The following is a 21549-nucleotide window of genomic DNA, read 5'->3' on the forward strand; positions in this document are numbered from 1 at the left end:
CCCAGCGACCATGGCTCACGGGCCCAGCCGCTCCGCGGCATGTGGGATCCTCGCGGACCAGGGCACGAACCCGCGTCCCCTGCATCGGCAGGCGGACTCTCAACCACTGTGCCACCAGGGAAGCCCGAAGGTAACTTTCTTGATTCTATAAGAGACATGTACCAAAAAACCTATAGTAAATATTATGTTAATGAAAACACTTAACATATTCTAAGACCAATGAAAGGAGAATCAATGATGTTTCTTGGACCTGTCAGAGAACTGATGTTGCAAGGCAAATTGCTACCTTGAAATCTGGAAAGACAAGCATGTACAGAGAATTAGAGCTAGTATATGCTTACCAGGAGAACCCACTGGAGCCAAACACTGATGGAACACTTAAATGTTAATATTAACTAATTGCTGGAGGCTGAGTGTGGACTAGTTTGAGATGACAAACAACTGGAGGCTGGGAAGGGGTGCACATGTTGATGGACTTTTTCTCTAGGCATCTACAGTAAAGACCTGAGAAAGACCTAGTGGTTTTATCAGGGGGAGGGGAAGCGAAAAGTTCTGGAAAACATCCAGAGCCTCCTCCATGACAAAAGCCTCCTCTCCAGGGAAAACACTTAACCAGAGCCCACCCTACCCTGGAGAAGGGCTTTTTCCCCATTCTAGGGCCCTCTAGATTTCCTGTCTCACCTAAGGGGAAAAGAAAAGCTAAGAAACACCTGTGAAAAAAATCACAACACAGGGAAATAGACCCATTAAAAGAGTGAGGTGCGGGCTTCCCTGGTGGCGCAGCGGTTGAGAGTCCGCCTGCCGATGCAGGGGACACGGGTTCGTGCTCTGGTCCGGGAAGAATCCCACATGTCGCGGAGCGGCTGGACCCGTGAGCCATGGCTGCTGAGCCTGCGCGTCCGGAGCCTGTGCTCTGCAACGGGAGAGGCCCCAACAGTGAGAGGCCCGCCTACCGCAAAAAAAAAAAAAAAATTGAGGTGCAATCATATTATAGAATGCTTCCTCTGCCCCACAGCTTATCCCCATATGAACAGGGACCTAGTGGCTTACAGTTGAAATAGCTGTAAGACACAGCCTCTGAGGGAAGCCCCAAATCAAGAGGTGGAAATAAAGGGGCTTCCCTGGTGGCACAGTGGTTAAGAATCTGCCTATCAATGCCGGGGACACGGGTTCGAGCCCTGATCTGGGAAGATCCTGCACGCCGCGGAGCAACTAATCCTGTGTGCCACAACTACTGAGCCTGTGCTCTAGAGCCCTCGAGCCACAACTACTGAAGCCCGAGTGCCTAGAGCCCCTGCTCCGCAACAAGAGAAGCCACCGCAATGAGAAGCCCATGCATCGCAACAAAGAGTAGCCCCTGCTTGCCGCAGCTAGAGAAAATCCACGTGTGGCAACAAAGACCCAACACAGCCAAAAATAAATAAAATAAAAATAAATAAATTTATTTTAAAAAAAGAGGGGAGATAAAAATAAGGTCACCAGAGGAATTTGAAATCTATGACATATATAGTTACACTAAATACAGCCCAGCTCCTAGCCAGACTAACATAAAATCACACATTAAGACCTATTTACTTTGGTTCCTGTTACCAATATCCTGTTACCCAATACGTGATGTCCAGCTTTCAACAAAATATTAGACATACTAAAGGCAAGGAAAAAACCCAGCCTGAAAAGAAAAAGCTGCAGAACCAGAGTCAAATATTATACACAATGGGGAGTTGTCAGGCAGAGAATTTAAAATAGCTACGGTTAATAGCTATTGTTAATATATTAAGGAATCTAATGAAAAAGACAGCATGCAAGAACAGGTGAGTAATGCAAACACAGAGAGGAAACCTCTAAAAACAAAAGACATGGTAAAAATAAAAATAAACTAGCAGAAATGAAGAACTCCCTTGATAGTCTCATCATTAAATGGGACGTGGTCAAGGAAAGAACTAGTGAGCTTGAAGATAAGGCAATAGAAACTTCCCATACTGGGGGAAAAAAAAAGTGAAAACAACAGACTGGAACATCCAAGAACTATTGGGGATTTCTAAAAAGTGTACCACGTACATATTGGGAATACCAGAAGGAGAAAAAGTGGAGCAGAAATATTTGCAATTTGTAATGGCCAAGAATTTTCCAAAATTAGTGACACCAAACCATAGATCTAGGAAGCTCAGAGAACATCAATTAGGATAAATACCAATAAGCTTATACCTAGGCATATCATATTTAGGGGGAAAAAAAGATCAATACAAGGAGGCCCATTATCATTATTACCATTTAAAATAGTTCTAGGAATCCTGTACAAAGCCACAAAGACAAAAAAAGAGGCAAAGGATTGAAAAAGGGATCAAGCTATCATGTATAGGTAATTTGATTTCTACCTAATTAAGAAAAAATTTTTAGAACTAATGAGAGCATTCAGCAAAGTTGCTGGATACAAGATCACTCTACGAAAATAAGTTGCATTTTTCTGTAACAGCTATAACCAGCAAACATGAGATATTATCCACAAAAGCAATTTAAATTATTAAGTAATGATTACTTAAGAATATGTAAGACCTCTATGGAGAGAATTTTCAAACTCTAAGAGTTGATTATCTGAATAAATGAAGAGACATTCCCTATTCTTGGATAAGGCAGTTTAATATAAAGATATTAACTCTCCAAGTTAATCTGTAAGTTCAACATAATCTAAAAATTTCAGCTGGTATGTTAACTAAACTTACTCTACAACTTATGTGCAATAATATAAGTCTATGAATGGTTGGATCAACTTCTGTTCAAAGAAGAGAAAACTCCGAGATTGGCATGTGTATACCTGGGAAATTAACATATGACAAGAGGGGCACCTTAAAACAATGGGGAAAAGTGGATTGTTTAAAATATGTATTAGGAAAACTGGTTCACTATCCGGACAAAAAAAAATCCCTACTGTTGGGCTGCACCCCACAGACTTTCAAGCCTTGTAGTTGCCTAGCCTTCAGAGGGAAGAAGAGCCTGGAGACAGTGCCAGAGGCCTCAACAGTTTATTGGACAGGGGATCTTACATGTCCAAAACAAAAGGTCCTGGAGTGACACCCCACTGTATATGACAGGCAGGACATGGCAGCAATCTTTGCTACTTGGGAGGAGACGGAGGCTACCATTTACGGGGGAATTGATGTCAGGTTGGCTCATCAGTTACCAGGGAAACCAGTGGCTGGGGCAGGAGGCAAGCAGGTGGGCAGTTACTGACTAAGCCCTATAATTAAGAGGATTGGATAGTTATGTGAGTGAAGCAGGTCCTGGTTGAGCAGGGGATGTACAGAGAGCAAGAGAACAGCCGTGGGTGGCCTGACTATACACTCCACCCCTATGTACCCTGCACAACCCTTACAATCTTGGTCCACCCCTCTTCCATGATATCCCTGGGTATGTAGAGGCCAGGTATGTAGAGGTGCACTGCAACCAGGTACCACAAATGCAATACAGCAGCAGCTAGAGAGTATCAGGTGTAAGATACCTACTACACCAAAAACAGGGATTTGCAGGACTTCCCTCGTGGTCCAGTGGTTAAGACTCTGTGCTTCCACTGCAGAGGGACACAGGTTCAATCCCCGGTCGGGGAGCTAAGATCTCGCATGCCATGCGGTGCTTCATGTGGCCATAAAATAAAAGGGATTTGCCAAGAGGTGGGCGATTTTGGAGCCAGGCACTTGGCATGCAAGACAGGAGGAAGGTGAGAGTCTTCAGTTGCCCCTACGTGGGTTGTCACCCAGTCCGTGAACTGATTCCCTCCACTCGGGCTAGGACGAAATGTGAGATGTTTAACAGGCACCATGGGAGATGATGACCATCATGCAAAATCAAAGCAGTAACAGCATTCTGAGATAATACCACTCCTGCCTGTGGTTTTTGTCCTGGCCTGCCATGTCACCTGTCCACCCTCTGTCCCCATAGCCAGGGCCGAATACTGGAGAGGTGGTATAACAACGAACCATAGCGTTAATATAATGATGTCTTTCTCTAGTACGGGGCCTGGGTTAATTACCTGAGTAGTGGTAGGTGGGGCGGGTAGAAGACAGGTGAAATCTGTAAGTCCCTTTCTAATCCTGTTCCCCACGGGGCAGCAAACCCAAACCACCAGGGGCTTACCTGCCAGTCCCAGGGCCATTTTATAACATATTCCCCCACTATGGGTAGATCCTGTGATAAGGGCAAAAGTGACTGGGTCAGTTATTGTCCTGACCAACAGTTGGCAATGGTCCTTCAGTCCTTCAGTGGTCAACAGTTGAACTCAGATGGTGTTGACTAGTTCCCTCTGGGTTAACGCGGCTTGGGCACTAGAATGATTGCTCCTGGGTTGTTAAGTTCGTAGGACTTGAGTTAGCCTCCTGGTCCACATGTTGAGAGCAGGGATCCCGTCTCAATTGTTGTTTTAAGTAGTCAATTAGCCTGGCAGCAGTGGGCTTGTAAGGTAGGTGGAAATGCTAGTGTATGTCATTTTTATTGGCCCATTCCTGAACTTCAAAGATCCCAGGAAAATGGGATCTTTGGTTGCTATCGATGTCCATGGGGATCCCTTATGTCACACACAGCTCCACCTGTTGTAACATGCTGTAGACTGAACATAGCTGCTGTCTCATCACACTATACGGTTGCTCTGCACCCTTCCGCAGCTGGGACCAGCAGTCCAAGGGTACTGCTGGTTTTGCCGTTGCCACAGGCCTTTACCAAACTCTTCTGAGTAACTGGCCACGTCCAATTCACAAGCCTGTCCCTGAGTTAATATCCCTAAAGCCTGTGTCTGTAGTTGTTTAGGGGTGGTGGGTCAGGGTTATGCTTGTATTTTGTAGATAATCCAGGTCCTTGTGTTTTGTCTGTATTCACCAGCCATCCCTGTGAAGTCAGATGAGTCACAAGCACGGGGCTGCTACTTTTAAACTGGAAAGAGACTCTGAGGTTAACAGAATATCATCAACATAATGGAAGAAAAAGACATCTCTCGTGGTAGTCAGCTGCCACAGGGCCCCACATGCTAGTGGACTGCCACCAGGATCACCCCCCCCCCCCACCAATGTTCCATTCCCCACCCTTATCTCCGGACATCCTGGCACTCACGGGTTTCATCAGCTTCCTGACTGGTTTACCAATTGTTGGGCTACGCCCCGCAGGCCTGTAAGCCTTGTAATTGTTTAGCCTTGAGATGGAAGAAGAGCCTGGGGACAGCGATAGAGACATCAATAGCTTATTGGAGGGGAATCTTACACGTCCGAAGCAAAAAGTCCTGGAGCAACACCCCACTATGGCAGGCACGCAGGCAGGCCATGACAGCAAACTTCGCTACTCAGGGAAGAGGGAGGCTACCATTTACAGGGGAAATTGATGTCAGGTTGGCTCATCAGTTACCAGGGAAACCAGCGGCTGGAGCAAGGGACAAGCAGGTAGGCAGTTACTGATTAAGCCCTACTATTAAGTGGATTGGATAGTCACCTGAGTGAACAGGGACTGGTCGAGCAGGGGATTTACAGAGAGCAAGAGAACAGCCATCTTGAGGGAATTCCCTGGCGGTCCAGTGGTTAGGACTCTGCACTTTCACTGCCAAGGGCGCAGTTTCAATCCCTGGTAGGGGAACTAAAATCCCCCAAGCCGTGCAGTGCGGCCAAAAAAAAAAAAGAGAGAGAGAACAGCCATCTTGAGTGGCCTGATCATACACTCTCCTACACCAAGATGCAAAGATAAGCCCTAGATAGTTTATCTTAGACCCAAGATTGAAAGGTAAATGTAAAGTTTTTTTTTTAAGGGATAAGGCATAGAAGTTTTTTGTTTGTTTTTTAATATTTATTTATTTGGTTGCACGGGGTCTTAGTTGCAGCAGGCAGGCTCCTTAGTTGCGGCTCATGGGTTCCTTGGTGGTGGCTTGTGGCTCCTTAGTTGCGGCACGTGGGCTCCCCATTTGTGGCATGTGAACTCTTAGTTGCGGCATGCATGTGGAATCTAGTTCCCTGACCAGGGATTGAACCTGGGCCCTCTGCCTTGGAACACAGAGTCCTATCCACTGCACCACCAGTGAAGTCCCTAAAATGTAAAGTTAATAAGAGAAAAATGTAGGGACTTCCCTGGCGGTCAGTGGTTAAGACTCCAAGTTCCCAATGCAGGGGGTATGGGTTCAATACCTGGTCAGGGAACTAAGATCCTGCATGCTGAGAGGTGCAGCCATAAATAAATAAAAGAAAAATTTTAAAGAAATAGTTTTGTGAACCAAGGACAAGGAAGAACTTTTAATATTTCAAAAGCACAAATCATACATTACAAACTGTGTAATGTGATTACATTAAAAGTAAGGATTTCTATTTAATGAATGGCATTATGGACAGAAGTGAATAACCAGATTACAAAATAGTGATTTACAATGTCAAAAATGGCAAGGAGGGCTTCCCTGGTGGCACAGTGGTTGAGAGTCCGCCTGCCGATGCAGGGGACACGGGTTCGTGCTCCGGTCCGGGAGGATCCCACATGCTGCGGAGCAGCTGGGCCTGTGAGCCATGGCCGTTGAGCCTGTGCGTCTGGAGCCTGTGCTCCGCGGCGGGAGAGGCCGCAACAGTGAGAGGCCCGCGTATCGCAAAAAAAAAAAAAAAAAAAAAAAAGCACTAGCCCAAAAATAAAAAGATAAATTGGATTTCATCAAAGTTAAAATTTCTCCTCTCTGAAAGATACCATTATGACTCATAATAAGATGACAACTTAATAGGACAAAGAAAAAATGGGCAAAAGACTTAAACAGATGTGTCACGAAAGAAGAGACACAATTGCCAATTTGATGGAAATGTAAAAGAGTCTAATCACCTTGGAAAACTGTTTGGCAAGTTCTCATACACTTTCCCCAAGACCCAGCAACTCCACTTCTAGCTGTTTATCAGGAAAAATGAAGGCCTATGTCCACCCAAAGACAAAAATGCTCATGGCAGCTTTATTCATAATAGCCCCAAATTGGAAACAATACAAATGTCTAATGCATCTGTCAGGGGTCAATCAAAATATAGAAACTACACAGTAATTTGAACAAGGAAATTTTTTTTACAATGGTGTGTTAGTTTCTGCTTTATAACAAAGTGAATCAGCTATACATATACATATATCCCCATATCTCCTCCCTCTTGCATCTGCCTCCCTCCCACCCTCCCTATCCACCCTTCTAGGTGGTCACAAAGCACCGAACTGATCTCCCCGTGCTATGCGGCTGCTTCCCACTAGCTATCTATTTTACGTTTGGTAGTGTATATATGTCCATGCCACTTTCTCACTTCGTCCTAGCTTACCCTTCCCACTCCCTGTGTCCTCAGGTCCATTCTCTACGTCTGCGTCTTTATTCCTGTCCTGCCCCTACGTTCTTCAGAACCATCTTTTTTTTTAGATTCCTTATATATGTGTTAGCATATGGTATTTGTTTTTCTCTTTCTGACTTACTTCACTCTGCATGACAGTCTCTAGGTCCATCCACCTCACTACAAATAACTCAATTTCGTTTCTTTTTATGGCTAATATTCCATTTTATATATGTACCACATCTTCTTTATCCATTCATCTGTCAATGGACACTTAGGTTGCTTCCATGTCCTGGCTAAATAGAGCTGCAATGAACATTGTGGTACATGACTCTTTTTGAATTATGGTTTTCTCAGGGCATATGCCCAGTAGTGGGATTGCTGGGTCATATGGTAGTTCTATGTTTAGTTTTTTAAGGAACCTCCATACTGTTCTCCATAGTGGCTGTATCAATTTACATCCCCACCAACAGTGCAACAGGGTTCCCTTTCCTCCACATGCTCTCCAGCATTTATTGTTTGTAGACTTTTTATGATGGCCATTCTGACTGGTGTGAGGTGATACCTCATTGTAGTTTTGATTTGCATTTCTCTAATGATTAGTGATGTTGAGCATCCTTTCACGTGTTTGTTGGCAGTCTGTATATCTTCTTTGGAGAAATGTCTATTTAGGTCTTCTGCCCATTTTTGGATTGGGTTGTTTGTTTTCTTAGTCTTGAGCTGGCTGAGCTGTTTATATATTTTGGAGATTAATCCTTTGTCTGTTGATTCGTTTGCAAATATTTTCTCCCATCCCGAGGGTTGCCTTTTCGTCTTGTTTGCAGCTTCATTTGCTTTGCAAAAGCTTTTAAGTTTTATTAGGTCCCATTTGTTTGTTTTTGTTTTTATTTCCATTTCTCTGGGAGGTGGGTCAAAAAGGATCTTGCTGTGATGTATGTCACAGAGTGTCCTGCCTATATTTTCCTCTAAGAGTTTTATAGTGTCTGGCCTTATATTTAGGTCTTTAATCCATTTTGAGTTTATTTTTGTGTATGGTGTTAGGGAGTGTTCTAATTTCATTCTTTTACATGTAGCTGTCCAGTGAACAAGGAAATTTTAATGTTAAAAATTATCAACTCTATCACTGTAGAAGGTTTAAAGAGAAATCTACAGAATATTCTAAAGCTGAGGGAGTGTCCAAGGAAAGAACAGATTGGAAGGGGCCCTCTCCTTCAATCAGGAATTCAAACCTTGTTGAAAAATTTGTAATGCGATGTGAGGTGTGCCGGGAGCCCAAGCCAGGCCTGGTCCATAGCCTCCAGGCAATTAGGGAACATCCCTCTGGGGTACTGGCTGGCAGGGAGCACCTTGGGAGAGTCCGAGTCAGGAACCTACTTGCAGGCTGAGTGATGAAGTCCTAGGATGTGTGTGCCCACGTCTGGAGGGTCACTGGAAACAGCCTTCCAGGGAGCTGGTGGTGGAGGCTGGCAGGTTGGTGCATAGGGAAATCAGAGGCCTGCTCACCAGCAGGACGGTGCCCGAGGTGCACAGAGTCCGCCATGGGAAGCTCCAGCGAGGAGGACACGGGGCTAGGTCTGGGGCTGTGAGCTCACAGGCATGTTCTGGACACACAGCTGGGACATAACATTAATGGATGCTCCCATGGACATGCCTCTGGAGGCAGTGCAGATGGAGGTAGAGAAGCAAACAGAAGCACACTTGATCCAGGAAAAGTTTCTTCCTCCTGCGGTGTCCCTCCACAGCGCCATCTACTGACACAGCTTAATATTGTACTCACTGCAAAGGAGAAACGCGAAAAGGGGGATATCCAACTATCCCAGAGCAGGTATTGACGGGTAGGTTTGGAGTTGACAGGCAACAAATTGACAACTGTTGCAACAGGTGCAATGGAAAAGTAATTTGTGGAAGATTAGTGTAATGGGATACCACTCAGCACTAAATAGAAAGAACTACTGATATAGGCAACAGCACAGATGTATGGCAAAAATGGCACGTTGAACGAAAGAAACCAGACACAAGAGTAAATATTGTCGTATGAAATTCTAGACCACATGAGACTCATTTATAGGGAAAAATGTCAATCAGTGTTGCCTGAGGATTTGGGGTGGATGGTATTGACTGCAAAGGATCACAGAGGAATTTGGGGGAGATGATGGAAACATTGTAAATACATCTGGATTGTGGCAGTGGTTACATAGGTGTATGTGTTTATCAAAATGCATCCAACTGTACCCTTAAAATGGATGCTTTTTTTTTGATTACCACAGTAAGTTTAATGAACATTCATCATCTCATATAGATACAAAAATAAAAGAAGAAGAAAAAAAATTTTTCCTTGTGATGAGAACTCAGGATTTGCTCTTGTAACAACTTTTATATGTAACATACACCAGTGTTGATTATATTAATCATGTTGAGGATGCATTTTATTTTATGAAAATTATACCTCAGTAGTGTCTATTTTTAAAATATCATCTATAAATCAGATACCTGTGCTTGTGTAGGATGTAGAATACCATTGCCTTCCAAACCCTGCTACCTTGTCAATTCCAGGATAAAGGCCTTTGGAGAAAATCACAGCTTTGATCCAAACACTGGAAACCTCCCTCTTCCTGCAGGAGGTGGATTCTCAGAGCGGAGAAGCCTTAGAGGTCATAGAGGATTGTTCTGGATTATTCCTGGGAAACAGACGAGATGGTGGGCCTGGAAGGAAGTTGCCCAGGAAAGTCCAATCATGTTCTCTCTGGGGGTAGGCCCCCGCATTCTTCTCTAGCTCAGCCACCACTGGTCCTGCATCTTTCATGGTTTGGTCATAAGCACAGGTGGTGTGAGGGGACAATGACAAAGGGAGATGCCCTTCAAGACTGGCCAGCCCACCAGGCAGGGATAAGGGATGCAGGAGGAGCAACTTGCCTAAAGAAAAGGAAACTCCCTAAAGATCCTGACAGCCTCTGACAGTGGGAGGCATCACGGATTGACATATAACAGTAACAACCGTGAATAGTAATACTGACAATTATGAGAACAAATTGTAAAGAAGTTGCAGAAGTCTGGCATGCAGCTCCTTTATAAATGAGGCCTAATGATGGGTAGTGACCCAGTAGCTAATGTTTGCTGGTGCTGGTGGGCGAGTGGAGAGCCCACAGTCTTGATCTGTATGTGTGTACTTGCCTCAAAACTCCACAAATCTGTAAAATATGGACTGGTTATAAAAGCCTTCACCTCAGCAAAACCAAAAGAAATCTTGTGAGTTTGAGAATTTCAATTCCTAGGTCTCAGGCATATCAATGGCCCAGAGGGCGTGTACTGAACTTGCCTTATGAATATATGTATACAATGAACTATTTCTCCTCCTAACAAGAACACAATGTGAATAACGGAAGATTGACTAGAGCACCTTTTAACTCAGTGCTCTGAGTGCTGGGCACCCATCTCAGCGAGCTCCCACATGGTATCAAAGTTGGGCATGACCCCAATGTTCATAGCAGCACTATTCACAGTAGCCAAGACATGGAAACAACCTAAACGTCCATTGACAGATGAATGGATAAAGAAGATGTGGTACATATATACAATGGAATATTACTCAGCCATAAAAAAGAATGAAATAATGCCACTTGTAGCAACATGGATGGACCTAAAGATTATCATACTAAGTGAAGTAAGAAAGACAAATATCATATGATATCACTTATATGTGGAAGTTAAAATATGACACAAATGAACTTATCTATGAAACAGAAACAGACTCACAGACATAGAGAACAGACATGTGGTTGCCAAGGGGGAGGAGAGGTGGGGGAGGGATGGAGTGGGGGTTGGGGGTTAGCAGATGCAAACTAGTATATATAGAATGCATAAATAACAAGGTCCTACTGTGTAGCACAGGGAACTATATTCAATATCCTGAGATAAACCATAATGGAAAAGAACATAAAAATGAATGTAGGGCTTCCCTGGTGGCGCAGTGGTTGAGAGTCCGCCTGCCGATACAGGGGACACTGGTTCGTGCCCCGGTCCGGGAACATCCCACATGCCGCGGAGCGGCTGGGCCCGTGAGCCATGGCCGCTGAGCCTGCGCGTCCGGAGCCTGTGCTCCGCAACGGAAGAGGCCACAACAGTGAGAGGTCCGCGTACCGCAAAAAAAAAAAAAAAAAAAAAAAAAGAATGTATATATATGTATAACTGAATCACTTTGCTGTACAGCGGAAATTAACACTACATTGTAAATCAACTATACGTCAATAAAAAAAGAAAGAAAAAAGTGAGCATGTGTAAGGATGGTCGTTTTGGAATTGTCCGCCATGGTGGAGAGTTGGAGGTAATCTAGGTAGCCATCTGTCTGGGGAAGTGGATGAGTATAACATGGAGGAGACACTCGGTGGGATACAGTGCAGAAGTTAGAAGCACAGATGACACAGATAGATCTTAAAAATAGAGTGCTGGGTGAAAAGGCAGTCAACAGACCGAAGTCTAGCATATAATACCATGTATGAAAATTAAAAGTACAGCTCACAGGGACTTCCCTGGCGGTCCAGTGGTTAAGACTTCGCCTTCCAATGCAGAGGGTATGGTTTCGATCCCTGGTTGCGGAGCTAAGATCCCACATGCCTCCGGCCAAATACCCAAGACAAAACAGAAGCAATATTGTAACAAATTCAATAAAGACTTTAAAAAATGGTCTGCATCAAAAAAATCTTTAAAAACAAGTACAGCTCACAAAATAATACCACATATTTTGCAAGAATACATACACGTCAAAATATTTTGAGAGTTTTTTTTTTTAATAAGGGAAGTAGAAGTGAGAAATGGGCATAAAAGAGAGTATCTAAATGAACAAGAAAGGGACCTTGCCCAGGCAGATGACAAAAGCATGTTATGAACTGTGGCCAAATGGACCTCAACTGATTGACATGTTATAGAAGCAAACTGAGAGCTCCAAACCAAGAGTTTTGGACTGTATAAAAGGGCCGGGAGAACAGAATGTCTCAGGAGAATTCCACTCACACCATCCTCAGGCCAAAGCTGCCTCGTGCTACTGAGCTGATCTCCGTACAGGGTTATGGCGACTGGGAACTGTTAGCGCAGGACAGCGTGTGTCTGCGTGTGTATCAGTGTCCATGACATCAGTGTTGAGATGCACATGGGTTAGAATTCAGAGTCCACTTGCAGTTTTCCCTAAGCTTTACTCCCTGTGGAGTCTTTTATATAAAAATAATACGATCTCTATTTATATTTGATGTAAGGAATGGGAATGGACACATGCGCTGAACTCAGGCAGCAAGATAACCAGGACATGGGAGTAGCTGAGAACCCCATCTTGAGAAAGAGACCCTTACCTGAGGGAGGTGCCCCTCCAGGTTGTATGCCTGCTGGTCACCATCCAGTACCCCCCATGTCCACCAAGTCACCAGGATGCTGCGTACCACATTCTCGGGAGTTCTGGGATGGGCCAGGTGCCCCACTGGTAGGGACACAAGGCCCCATAGTGGAGGGTGGGAATCATCAGGCCTGGTGAGGACTGGTTGGGGCAGATGTCCTAGCAGGAGCAGGGGCGACTTATCTGGGCCCAAGGCCCGTACAGGTTGGGGAAGAAGCAGGGTGAGGAGGAGGGGCAGGGGGACAGGCCAGGGTAGAGGTGACCCAGGCAGGGAGGTGGGAAGGGGCAAAACTGGTAAGAGGAGGGAGACAGTCTGGGCATGTGGTAGGAAGAGGACCAGTTTGGTCTGAGTTGCTGGTGACTGAGGCAGGCACAGGGTGAACAGACAGGGAAGTCATAGGACAAGAGGCAGGACAGGAGGAAGAAAGTGAGCTGAAAGCTGAGCTGGGGCAAGGGGAGAAGTATGACGAAGAGGAGGTTGGACAGGAATGAGACAGGGCAGCTTCTTCTTCATGGCTCTCCGTTGAGAAGTGATGGCCTCAGTGTTCTGCATTCTTTCTTTGCTTGATGCCATTATGACTCAGATTCCATCAATAGAGAGTCCAAAATTCTCTGACATTTTGACTTGGAAGATACCTTTGAGATCCATGAGTACAGCTTTCTCCATCTTATAAATTAAGAAACAAAGGCCCAGAGGGTTGTCCAAAGTCACCCAACGGTCAGTTAGGGGCATAGTTTGGGTAGAATCCAATCCAGAGCTCATAAAAACAATCCCAGGCTGACCAGGGAGTGGGTCAAAGTGCAGGGCTCTCCAGCATGTAGAGGGGGCTCCTCTGCTCATTAGGGCCCACCCTGGATAGAGGCAATGGAGATGCCCACCCTCCATCCTTGAAAGGCACCTTCTATCCCTGTCTAGCCGTCGTCAGAACCTGCAAGAAGCCTCTTATCTTCCCACCATTGAAAAGCCCGCTGCATATGCACAGAAAAGGGACTGAACATGAAGGAAACACTAATGCTGACCGGTTCACCAAGCAATAACTGAGCTCAAACGGCCCTGGGATATGGGCACTGGGGGAAGAAGGACCTGGAGCAGGGGGATGGGGATGGGTCAAGGAGAATTTAGAGCCTCCCTCTAGTCATTGCATTAGACGCTCCCACACGTTTCTCAATGTCTCATTAGACATTCACCAGACAGGGATGTTACCTCCATTTTAAGGAAGAAGAAACTATGCCCAGAGAGGCAAAGACACTTGCCCAGGGCACACAGCCTTGAGTAACAATACCAAGACCAGAATCCTGGCACCTGGTTCTGTGCTCTTTCCATTAAATGACTACACTGGGAAGTGGGATGGGAACACAAGGGGACAAGCCCCCGCACCAGAATGAGAATTTGGTTGAGTTTAGAATTTTAGGTTCCATGTTATTTTCTCTCAGAAATTTGAAGCTATTGCTTCACTGTATTTTTAGAATGAGTATTGTAAATTTTCATCTGAACTCTGAAGTCAACATGATGCACACTCCATTGATAGGGAATCTGTTTTCTTTGTGCTTTTAAGATTTTTTTCTTAATCCTTGGTTTCTGAAATTTCATTACAATCTCCCTTTTTCAGTTTATTCTGCCAAGTCCTTGGTGAGGTCTTTCCATTGAGGGTTTCATCAGTTCTGGGAAATCCCTTTGAGAATTGCTTGAGCGGTCTCTCTTCTCCAGTATCTTCTCTTCTTCTGGAACTCTTATTTGATGGATGTTGAAACTTCTGGACCTGTCTCTTAACTTTCCTTTAAAACATTTTCTATCTTTGTGTTTGGGGGATATCTTTTTTTTTTTTTTAATTTTTTTTTTCTTTCTGCGGTACGTGGGCCTCTCACTGTTGTGGCCTCTCCCGTTGCGGAGCACAGGCTCCGGACGCGCAGGCTCAGCGGCTATGGCTCACGGGCCCAGCTGCTCCGCGGCATGTGGGATCTTCCCGGACCGGGGCATGAACCCGTGTCCCCTGCATTGGCAGGCGGACTCTCAACCACTGCGCCACCAGGGAAGCCCGGGGGATATCTTTTGAAAGAATTCTCAGCTTAATCTTCCAGCTCACTGATCTCATCTTCACCTGCATCCATGCTGCTATAGGGCCTCTTCCAGTGAATATTTTATTTCAGATTAAGTTTTTGATCTCCAAGCTCTTTAGCTGATTAATGTCTATGATGCTGTAACCTCTTTCATCTCTGAGAATAGTAATTTTCTAAAGTCCTATTCTGCTTGCTCTGTTTCCTTGGGCTCTTCTGTCTCTGTTGTGTCTCTCTCTTCTATGATTTTAGAATTCATCAAATGTTTAGGATTCTTGTGCACTCATTTTTGTCACTGACATGTCCTGTTAACTAACCTAGTTATGGTTTTCAGGGATTCCTAACAGTTTCTGGTCCACTGGAAGAAATGCTTGTTGGTTACTAGCATTGTAAAAATTTATTAAAATATTTTTTCTTTCTTTCCTATGATTCAGGGCAGAAGAGGGAGGCTATAGAATTATTAAGCCTCCCACCTGGGGCCAGAACTTCTGCTTTATCAGTGTATTCTGTGCTATTACCTTATGTATATATGTATATGTGTGTGCATACCCCTTTCCCTGAACTCTTAATGGGCTGTATTAATTAGCATTCTCCAGAGAAACAGAACCAATAGGAGATATAGACAGATATAGATTATATAAATTTATGTTAATTATATTATAATAATATATTCATGATAATATATTATTAGAGTATATGTATAGTCAATATATATTTAGATAACATTTATAACATGTTTAATTACAATAATATATTAATGTGATACTTACTATATAGGCATTTATTATAAGGAGTTGGTTCATACAATTATGGAGGCTGGCAAATCCAAAAACTTCAGTGTGGGCCCACAGGCTGGAGAACCAGGCGAGCTGATGCTCTAGTTTGAGTCTGGAGGCCATTTGCTGGAGAATTCTCTCTTGCCTGGAGGAGGCCAGTCTTCTGTTCCATTCAGACCTTCAACTGATAAGTCGAGGCCCACTCACACTATGGAGGGCAATCTGCTTTAACAAATGTCCACCTATTTAAACGCTAACCTCACCCCAAAACACGCTCACAGAATAAGGTTCTTGTTGATTGTTAGGACCTTTATATATAATCCAGTTATTAATCCTTTGTTGTTTTTAGATGTTGCACCTATTTCTTTACAGTCTGTCATTTGCCTTTTAGTTTATGGAATCTTCTGTAAAGACATTTTCATTTTTGTGTAGTTAGGCTTGCCTAAGTCTTCATGATTTGTGTTTACCTCAGGGAAACCTGACAACCACTAGGTTACAACGAAAACGTTCTCCTCAGGTTCCCCTAAAATGTTTACATTTAACTCTTTAAGGCAGTAGGAGTAGAGGTTAGGAATCTGGATGCCAAAAGAGACTGCTTGGGTTGGAATCACGGCTCCCATTATGATTATGCTGAAATAAAATTAGTTTCATATGAATTTTGCCTATTTAGACAACAAATATCTTTTTTTTTTTTTTTTTTTTTTGCGGTACGTGGGCCTCTCACTGTCGTGGTCTCTCCCGTTGTGCAGCACGGGCTCCGGACGCGCAGGCTCAGCGGCCATGGCTCATGGGCCCAGCCGCTCCATGGCACGTGGGATCTTCCTGGACCGGGGCACGAACCCGTGTCCCCTGCATCGGCAGGCGGACTCTCAACCACTGCGCCACCAGGGAAGCCCAACAAATATCTTTTAAGCACGTATTTGATGCCAGACACTGTTTATATAATACAGCAGTAAACAAAACAAAACCCCTTACCATTATGGAACTGACACTCTAGTGGATAACAAGCTAACATTTACTGAGCCCTCACTATGTCACTCACTTTACTAAATCATTTAATCCTCGTAACAACCTTATAAGGTAGGTACTATACTATTATTATTCCCATTTTTCCGATGAGGAAGAGGAGGCATGGAGAGGTTAAATGACACCTCCCCACCCCCAACCCAAGGCCACACAACCAGTAAGTGGCAGGGTCAGGGTTTGAACTTGGGCATCCCATCTCCAGAGCATGTGCTTCAAGCCCTCACTACACTATGCTATCTTCTTCCGTTGTCCAGAGGCGACATCTGTGAGGGTTAGGCTCTAGTTTCATACGGCCAAATAGTTTTCCAAAAAGGCAGTGCCAGTTTAGGATTCCATCAATCCTTCACTCATGCTACCAAGTTTTATTTAGCAACTCCTATGCTGGCATTCATGAGGGACAAGACAGACACGATCTGTTGTCACAAAGTGATTACCATATAGTGGGGACACAAATAAACAAAGGGTCCTTAGGAAACATGTGCCCAGTGCTGACAGAGGAGACACTGTCAAGCACTAGGAGCGTACCTGTGTCAGACTTGGTGGTTCAGGAAAGAGAGAGCAAGCTTCTCAGGTGACCTTCTAAGAAGAATGGCGTCGCGCGGGTCACGTGGCTGGGGAGGAGCCTGTGCGGGAGTAGGGGTTGGGAAGAAGAATTAGCTGAGCCAGTGGGGTGGGGTTACTACAGCAGCAATGTCGGTGAAAGGAAATAATAACGAACACCTGGTGGCGAGAGAGAGCAATGGAGGTTTAATTGAGTTTACAAGCTCCTTACAAGCGGAGTTTTAGGGTGTTTCTGCAAGAGATTAAATTGAGCATCAGTCCCTTCCAGAAAGGCTTGGTAAGCCACCTGAAAGAGAATAGACTTCAGTCTATGAAAGGTGGGGAGGCGCCGAAGGCTATTAAGAAAGAGAAAGACATTTCTTTTTTAAAAATTTATTTATTTATGGCTGTGTTGGGTCTTTGTTGCTGTGCGCGGGCTCTCTAATTGCGGCGAGCGGGCGCTGCTTTTCGTTGCGGAGTGCGGGCTTCTCATTGCAGTGGCTTCTCTTGTTGCAGAGCACGGGCTCTAGGCTTGCGGGCTTCAGTAGTTGTGGCGCACGGGCTCAGTTGCTCCGCGGCATGTGGGATCCTCCCGGACTAGGGCTCGAACCGGTGTCCTCTGCCTTGGCAGGCGGCTTCTTAAGCACTGCACCACCAGGGAAGACAGAGAAAGACATATTTAGAATCACGTTTTAGGGACTTCCCTGGCGGTCCAGTGGTTAAGAATCTGCCTTCCAATGCAGGGGATGTGGGTTTGATCCCTGGTCAGGGAACTAAGATCCCACATGCCACAGGGCAACTAAGCCCGCGCGCTGCAACTACTGAGTCTGCACGCTCTAGAGCCCACACGCCACAACTAGAAAGAAGCCTGCACGCTGCAACGAAAGATCCCTCATGCCTCAACGAAGATCCTATGTGCCTCAACTAAGATCCGATGCAGCCAAAATAAAATTAAAAAAAAAAAACCACCAGAATCATGTTTTAGAAACACTACTCTGACTCCAGTGTGTGCAATATAGCGAGCAAGGAAGCAAATTCAGTGAAGAAGCTATTGCACTGAATCAGGAGAGAAAAGTAGAGTGGCCTCAACTGGGCCAGGGATAGTGGGAGCAATTTGAGATGAATTAAGGAGGCAGAATGGGCAGAACTTGCTGGCTCATTGGAGTGAGATATGGGGAGAAGTAAGCTTAACACTCAAGTTTCTGGTTTAGGAAACAGGGTGGATGGGGAATACTGGAAGAGCAGGTTTGTTCGGGGGGAGAAGGCCTGAGAAGGTGATGGGTCCTGGTTTTGACCTATTAGGAATTGTGTGCATTGCAGGACATCAGTTGGCATTTGGGTGGTCTGCCGGAAGCTCAGGAGAGAGATCTGAACTATGGTTGCCCTTTTGAGAGGATTCTGCAGAAATATAATCTTCAAAAGGTGTGTAGAGTGAGAAGGGACAGCACCTGGGACCAAGGAACAGCAGTTATGGCCCAAGACACACTGAGGTGCCCACAAAGGAGACTGGAAATGGCAGTTCGAGAGGCAGGAGGAAACCCAGGAGCAGGGGCATCATGGAACCCACGGGAAGAGAATGTTTCAAGATGAAGGGAGCAATCAGGAGGGGAAAAGAGGACTTTCTGCATTTAACCAGAAGATGGTGAGAGCAATTTTAATTCAGAGTCAAAGTGGCTGGTCAGGGACTAGGAGTAACTCCTTAGAGTACCTGCATCTCCAGCCTTTCTAAAGATGCTGAAGCAAGCTGCCTTCCCTCGAACCCACCCTACACTGGAGAATTAAGGAAAATGGGTTCAGTGGAGGAAATAATCCATTAAGCTATCCACACTCAGGGGTATGCTTTAGGAGATTTGGGGAAAAACCCATAACTGAATCAAGGTGATTGGCTTTCCAGGGTGGTTGTAACCCAATCCCATCAAGGAACTCCCTAAAGGTGGCAATAAATAGAGCTGTGTAGAGGGAGTGTGTCCTTCCTTCCAGGCAGGGGCAGCCTGGGGCCTGAGTGAGCCCTTGCTCATCAGGGAGCACCCTTCCTTGTAAGCCTTGCTCAGCACAGCTTTCTGCCTGCTCTGGTGAGTCTCAGCCTGGTAGAAGGGGCTTCCATCCTGGCTTCCTTTTGTAAAATTATGCTCACTCTTTGCTCTCTATGCCTTAGGCATGAGGGCACCCAGAGAGGTTATCTTAAGAAATACAGCCTCTCGGCTCCTTCTGGTTTAAATGGATTTGGATTTGAATTGGAAGTTTTCCCCACTTAGGTCAGAGACAATATGGCAGAGCAGAGGTTGTTGAAGCCACAGTGGTGGTGGTTCATCCACGGTGGGCTTTAGTAGCTGTGAGGCAGCATTGCTCTGCCTGCAAGTCAGTTGCAGACGCCTGTGCTCTGGACCTCAAAATACAGGCCTGGGGAAAAAAAAGAAGAGCAAGAAACAAAATATAGACCTGGAACCTGCTAACCTCTGTGGCCTCGATGTCTCTGCCAACAGCTGGTGTCAGGGTCTCTCCCTGTGCTCAGGCCAGGTTGGCAGGGAGGACGTGCCCCCAAGCCAAGGCCCTCCGTGCCTCTTATTTTGTGTGGAGGCAGGAGGGCAAAGCAGGATATCTGAATTCTGGGTGGTGGGACCTGGGCGGGGCGCAGGGCGTGGTGTCCACCTCCACTCCATTTTTTCACAACAAACAAACCAATCAAATAAGACCTTTCGTTCCTTCAAAAAAATAAAATAAAATTATTAAACGCCTACAGCACTGAAAGCCACAAACTCTACCCTCATGGTGCTTACAGTCTAGTGGGGAAGAGATACGATAATATAATAAATATATAAAATATAAATTATCTAGGATATTTCACGTTGACTGGTGCTCTGGAGAAAAATAAAGCAGGGGAGAGGGACAGGGAGAAACAGGGTGGTAGGGAAGGCATTTAGGAGATGCCTGTGTCTTAGAAAACTCTTCACATCAGTAGATAGGAGCTCCTGTAATTTTAATTGCTGAAGTACTTCGTTTTCAGGATGTGCCACACTTGTTTATCAAACTCCCCACTTTTATGATGGTTTCCCATCTTCCCTTACTCTGAATCATTTGACAGTTGTTGTATAGCACTCGTTAGATTCCAACAAGGATAACATTTCTGAAGTCAGCATGTGTTTTTTATTTCCTTGCTAGGTTCCCGGACTCCAGCAGCTGGTTCTGGTGTCCTGCTTCCCTCTTCATCCCTAGCTGGCCCACCCTCTGCACCCTCAGCTCAGGTGCACATGGCCTCCAGAGGCAGCAGACCCAAGCCCCAGAGCATTCCACTCAACTTGGAGGGAATCCAACAGAACCAGCGGATGTGGTTGGTGAAGCTTCCTAAATACCTGTCACAGCAGTGGTCTGAAGCTTCTGGAAGCGGTGAAGTAGGGAAGCTGCAGATTGCCAAAAATCGGGGAAAGTCTGAAATCTCATTTATTTTGAATAAGGAACTTACAGACATTCGGAGTACAGATGGACAACCTGCCCCGGTCATTGCTCCCAGGGAGCATCAGCTTGTCTTGCAGGGGGTCAGAGGGCAGGTCCTCACAGTGCTGACTGAGCGTGCACCGGATCAGCTCTCCCTGGAAGGAACGGTGGTACGTCGGGGAGAATGCAGACCTGCTCTGAGCGAAAACTACATGAGGCTGAAGAGAAAGCAAATAGAGGAGCCTTCCAAACCTGCCAGAACCGTACAGAAACTGGAGAAGGTAGTCACGACCAATTATAAACCTGTTGCCAATCATCAGTACAATATTGAATATGAGAAGAAAAAGAAAGAAAATGGAAAGAGAGTGAAGGCTGATAAAGACCAAGTTTTAACCTTGCTATTTGCTGCCTTTGAGAAACACCAGTATTATAACATAAAGGACTTGGTTGGTATCACTTTGCAACCTGTGGCGTACCTGAAGGAAATCTTGAATGAAATCGGTGTTCAGAATGTAAAAGGGCCCCACAAAAACACATGGGAGCTAAAAGCAGAGTACCGGTATTGTCCGGCAGCAGCTAAGAGTGAGCGAGACAGCCCTTTGTCAAGAAGCGTCAACATGAGCGGGACAATCTTCCGATGCTAAAAGTGATGTGAGGCTGTGTTATTGCTAAGAGATAGGGCGATTAAATATCTTTTGAAGTATTCACATTTAGATTGTAAAACAGGGAAATAAAAAAAGATGTAAACAGAGAAAATGTTGTCTGAGGACTGCCCGTCTTTGCTGCATCCCCAAAGAGCTCAGCTCCTCTCAGTCTAAAGAGAAGTGTCATCAGAAACTGGACAGGGGTGGGACCGGGGGTGGGCCTGGAGTGGAGGGCAGGGTTGGCTGGGGTAGGCGTGGAGGCCAGCAAATTCTACATTCTAAAATTACCGAAGAACACAGTTGTTTTTGAAATGTTTAAAACGTATGGTCCTTTCATATGCAGAAACATCAATGAAAAATTATTTAGAGTAAGAGAGTGAGATAATTAAAACTGGCAG

At 45.2% G+C, this 21549-nt stretch overlaps 1 protein-coding gene and 1 pseudogene across 1 annotated transcript in view; both read left to right on the forward strand.

Moving 5' to 3' along the window:
- Window positions 1-20370, forward strand: part of RIMS3 (regulating synaptic membrane exocytosis 3) — a 61682-nt gene extending 41312 nt beyond the window's left edge. Inside the window, exon 8 of the mRNA XM_073791477.1 lies at window positions 20235-20370. Coding sequence (XP_073647578.1) covers window positions 20235-20288 — 54 coding nt within the window. The 3' untranslated portion in view covers window positions 20289-20370. The remainder of the gene's footprint in view (window positions 1-20234) is intronic.
- Window positions 20324-21164, forward strand: LOC101337746 (general transcription factor IIF subunit 2 pseudogene; annotated as a pseudogene).
- The last annotated feature ends 385 nt before the right edge of the window (window positions 21165-21549 follow it).

Source organism: Tursiops truncatus, chromosome 1, assembly GCF_011762595.2.
Source record: "Tursiops truncatus isolate mTurTru1 chromosome 1, mTurTru1.mat.Y, whole genome shotgun sequence".
In the NCBI taxonomy this organism is placed as follows: Eukaryota; Metazoa; Chordata; class Mammalia; order Artiodactyla; family Delphinidae; genus Tursiops; species Tursiops truncatus.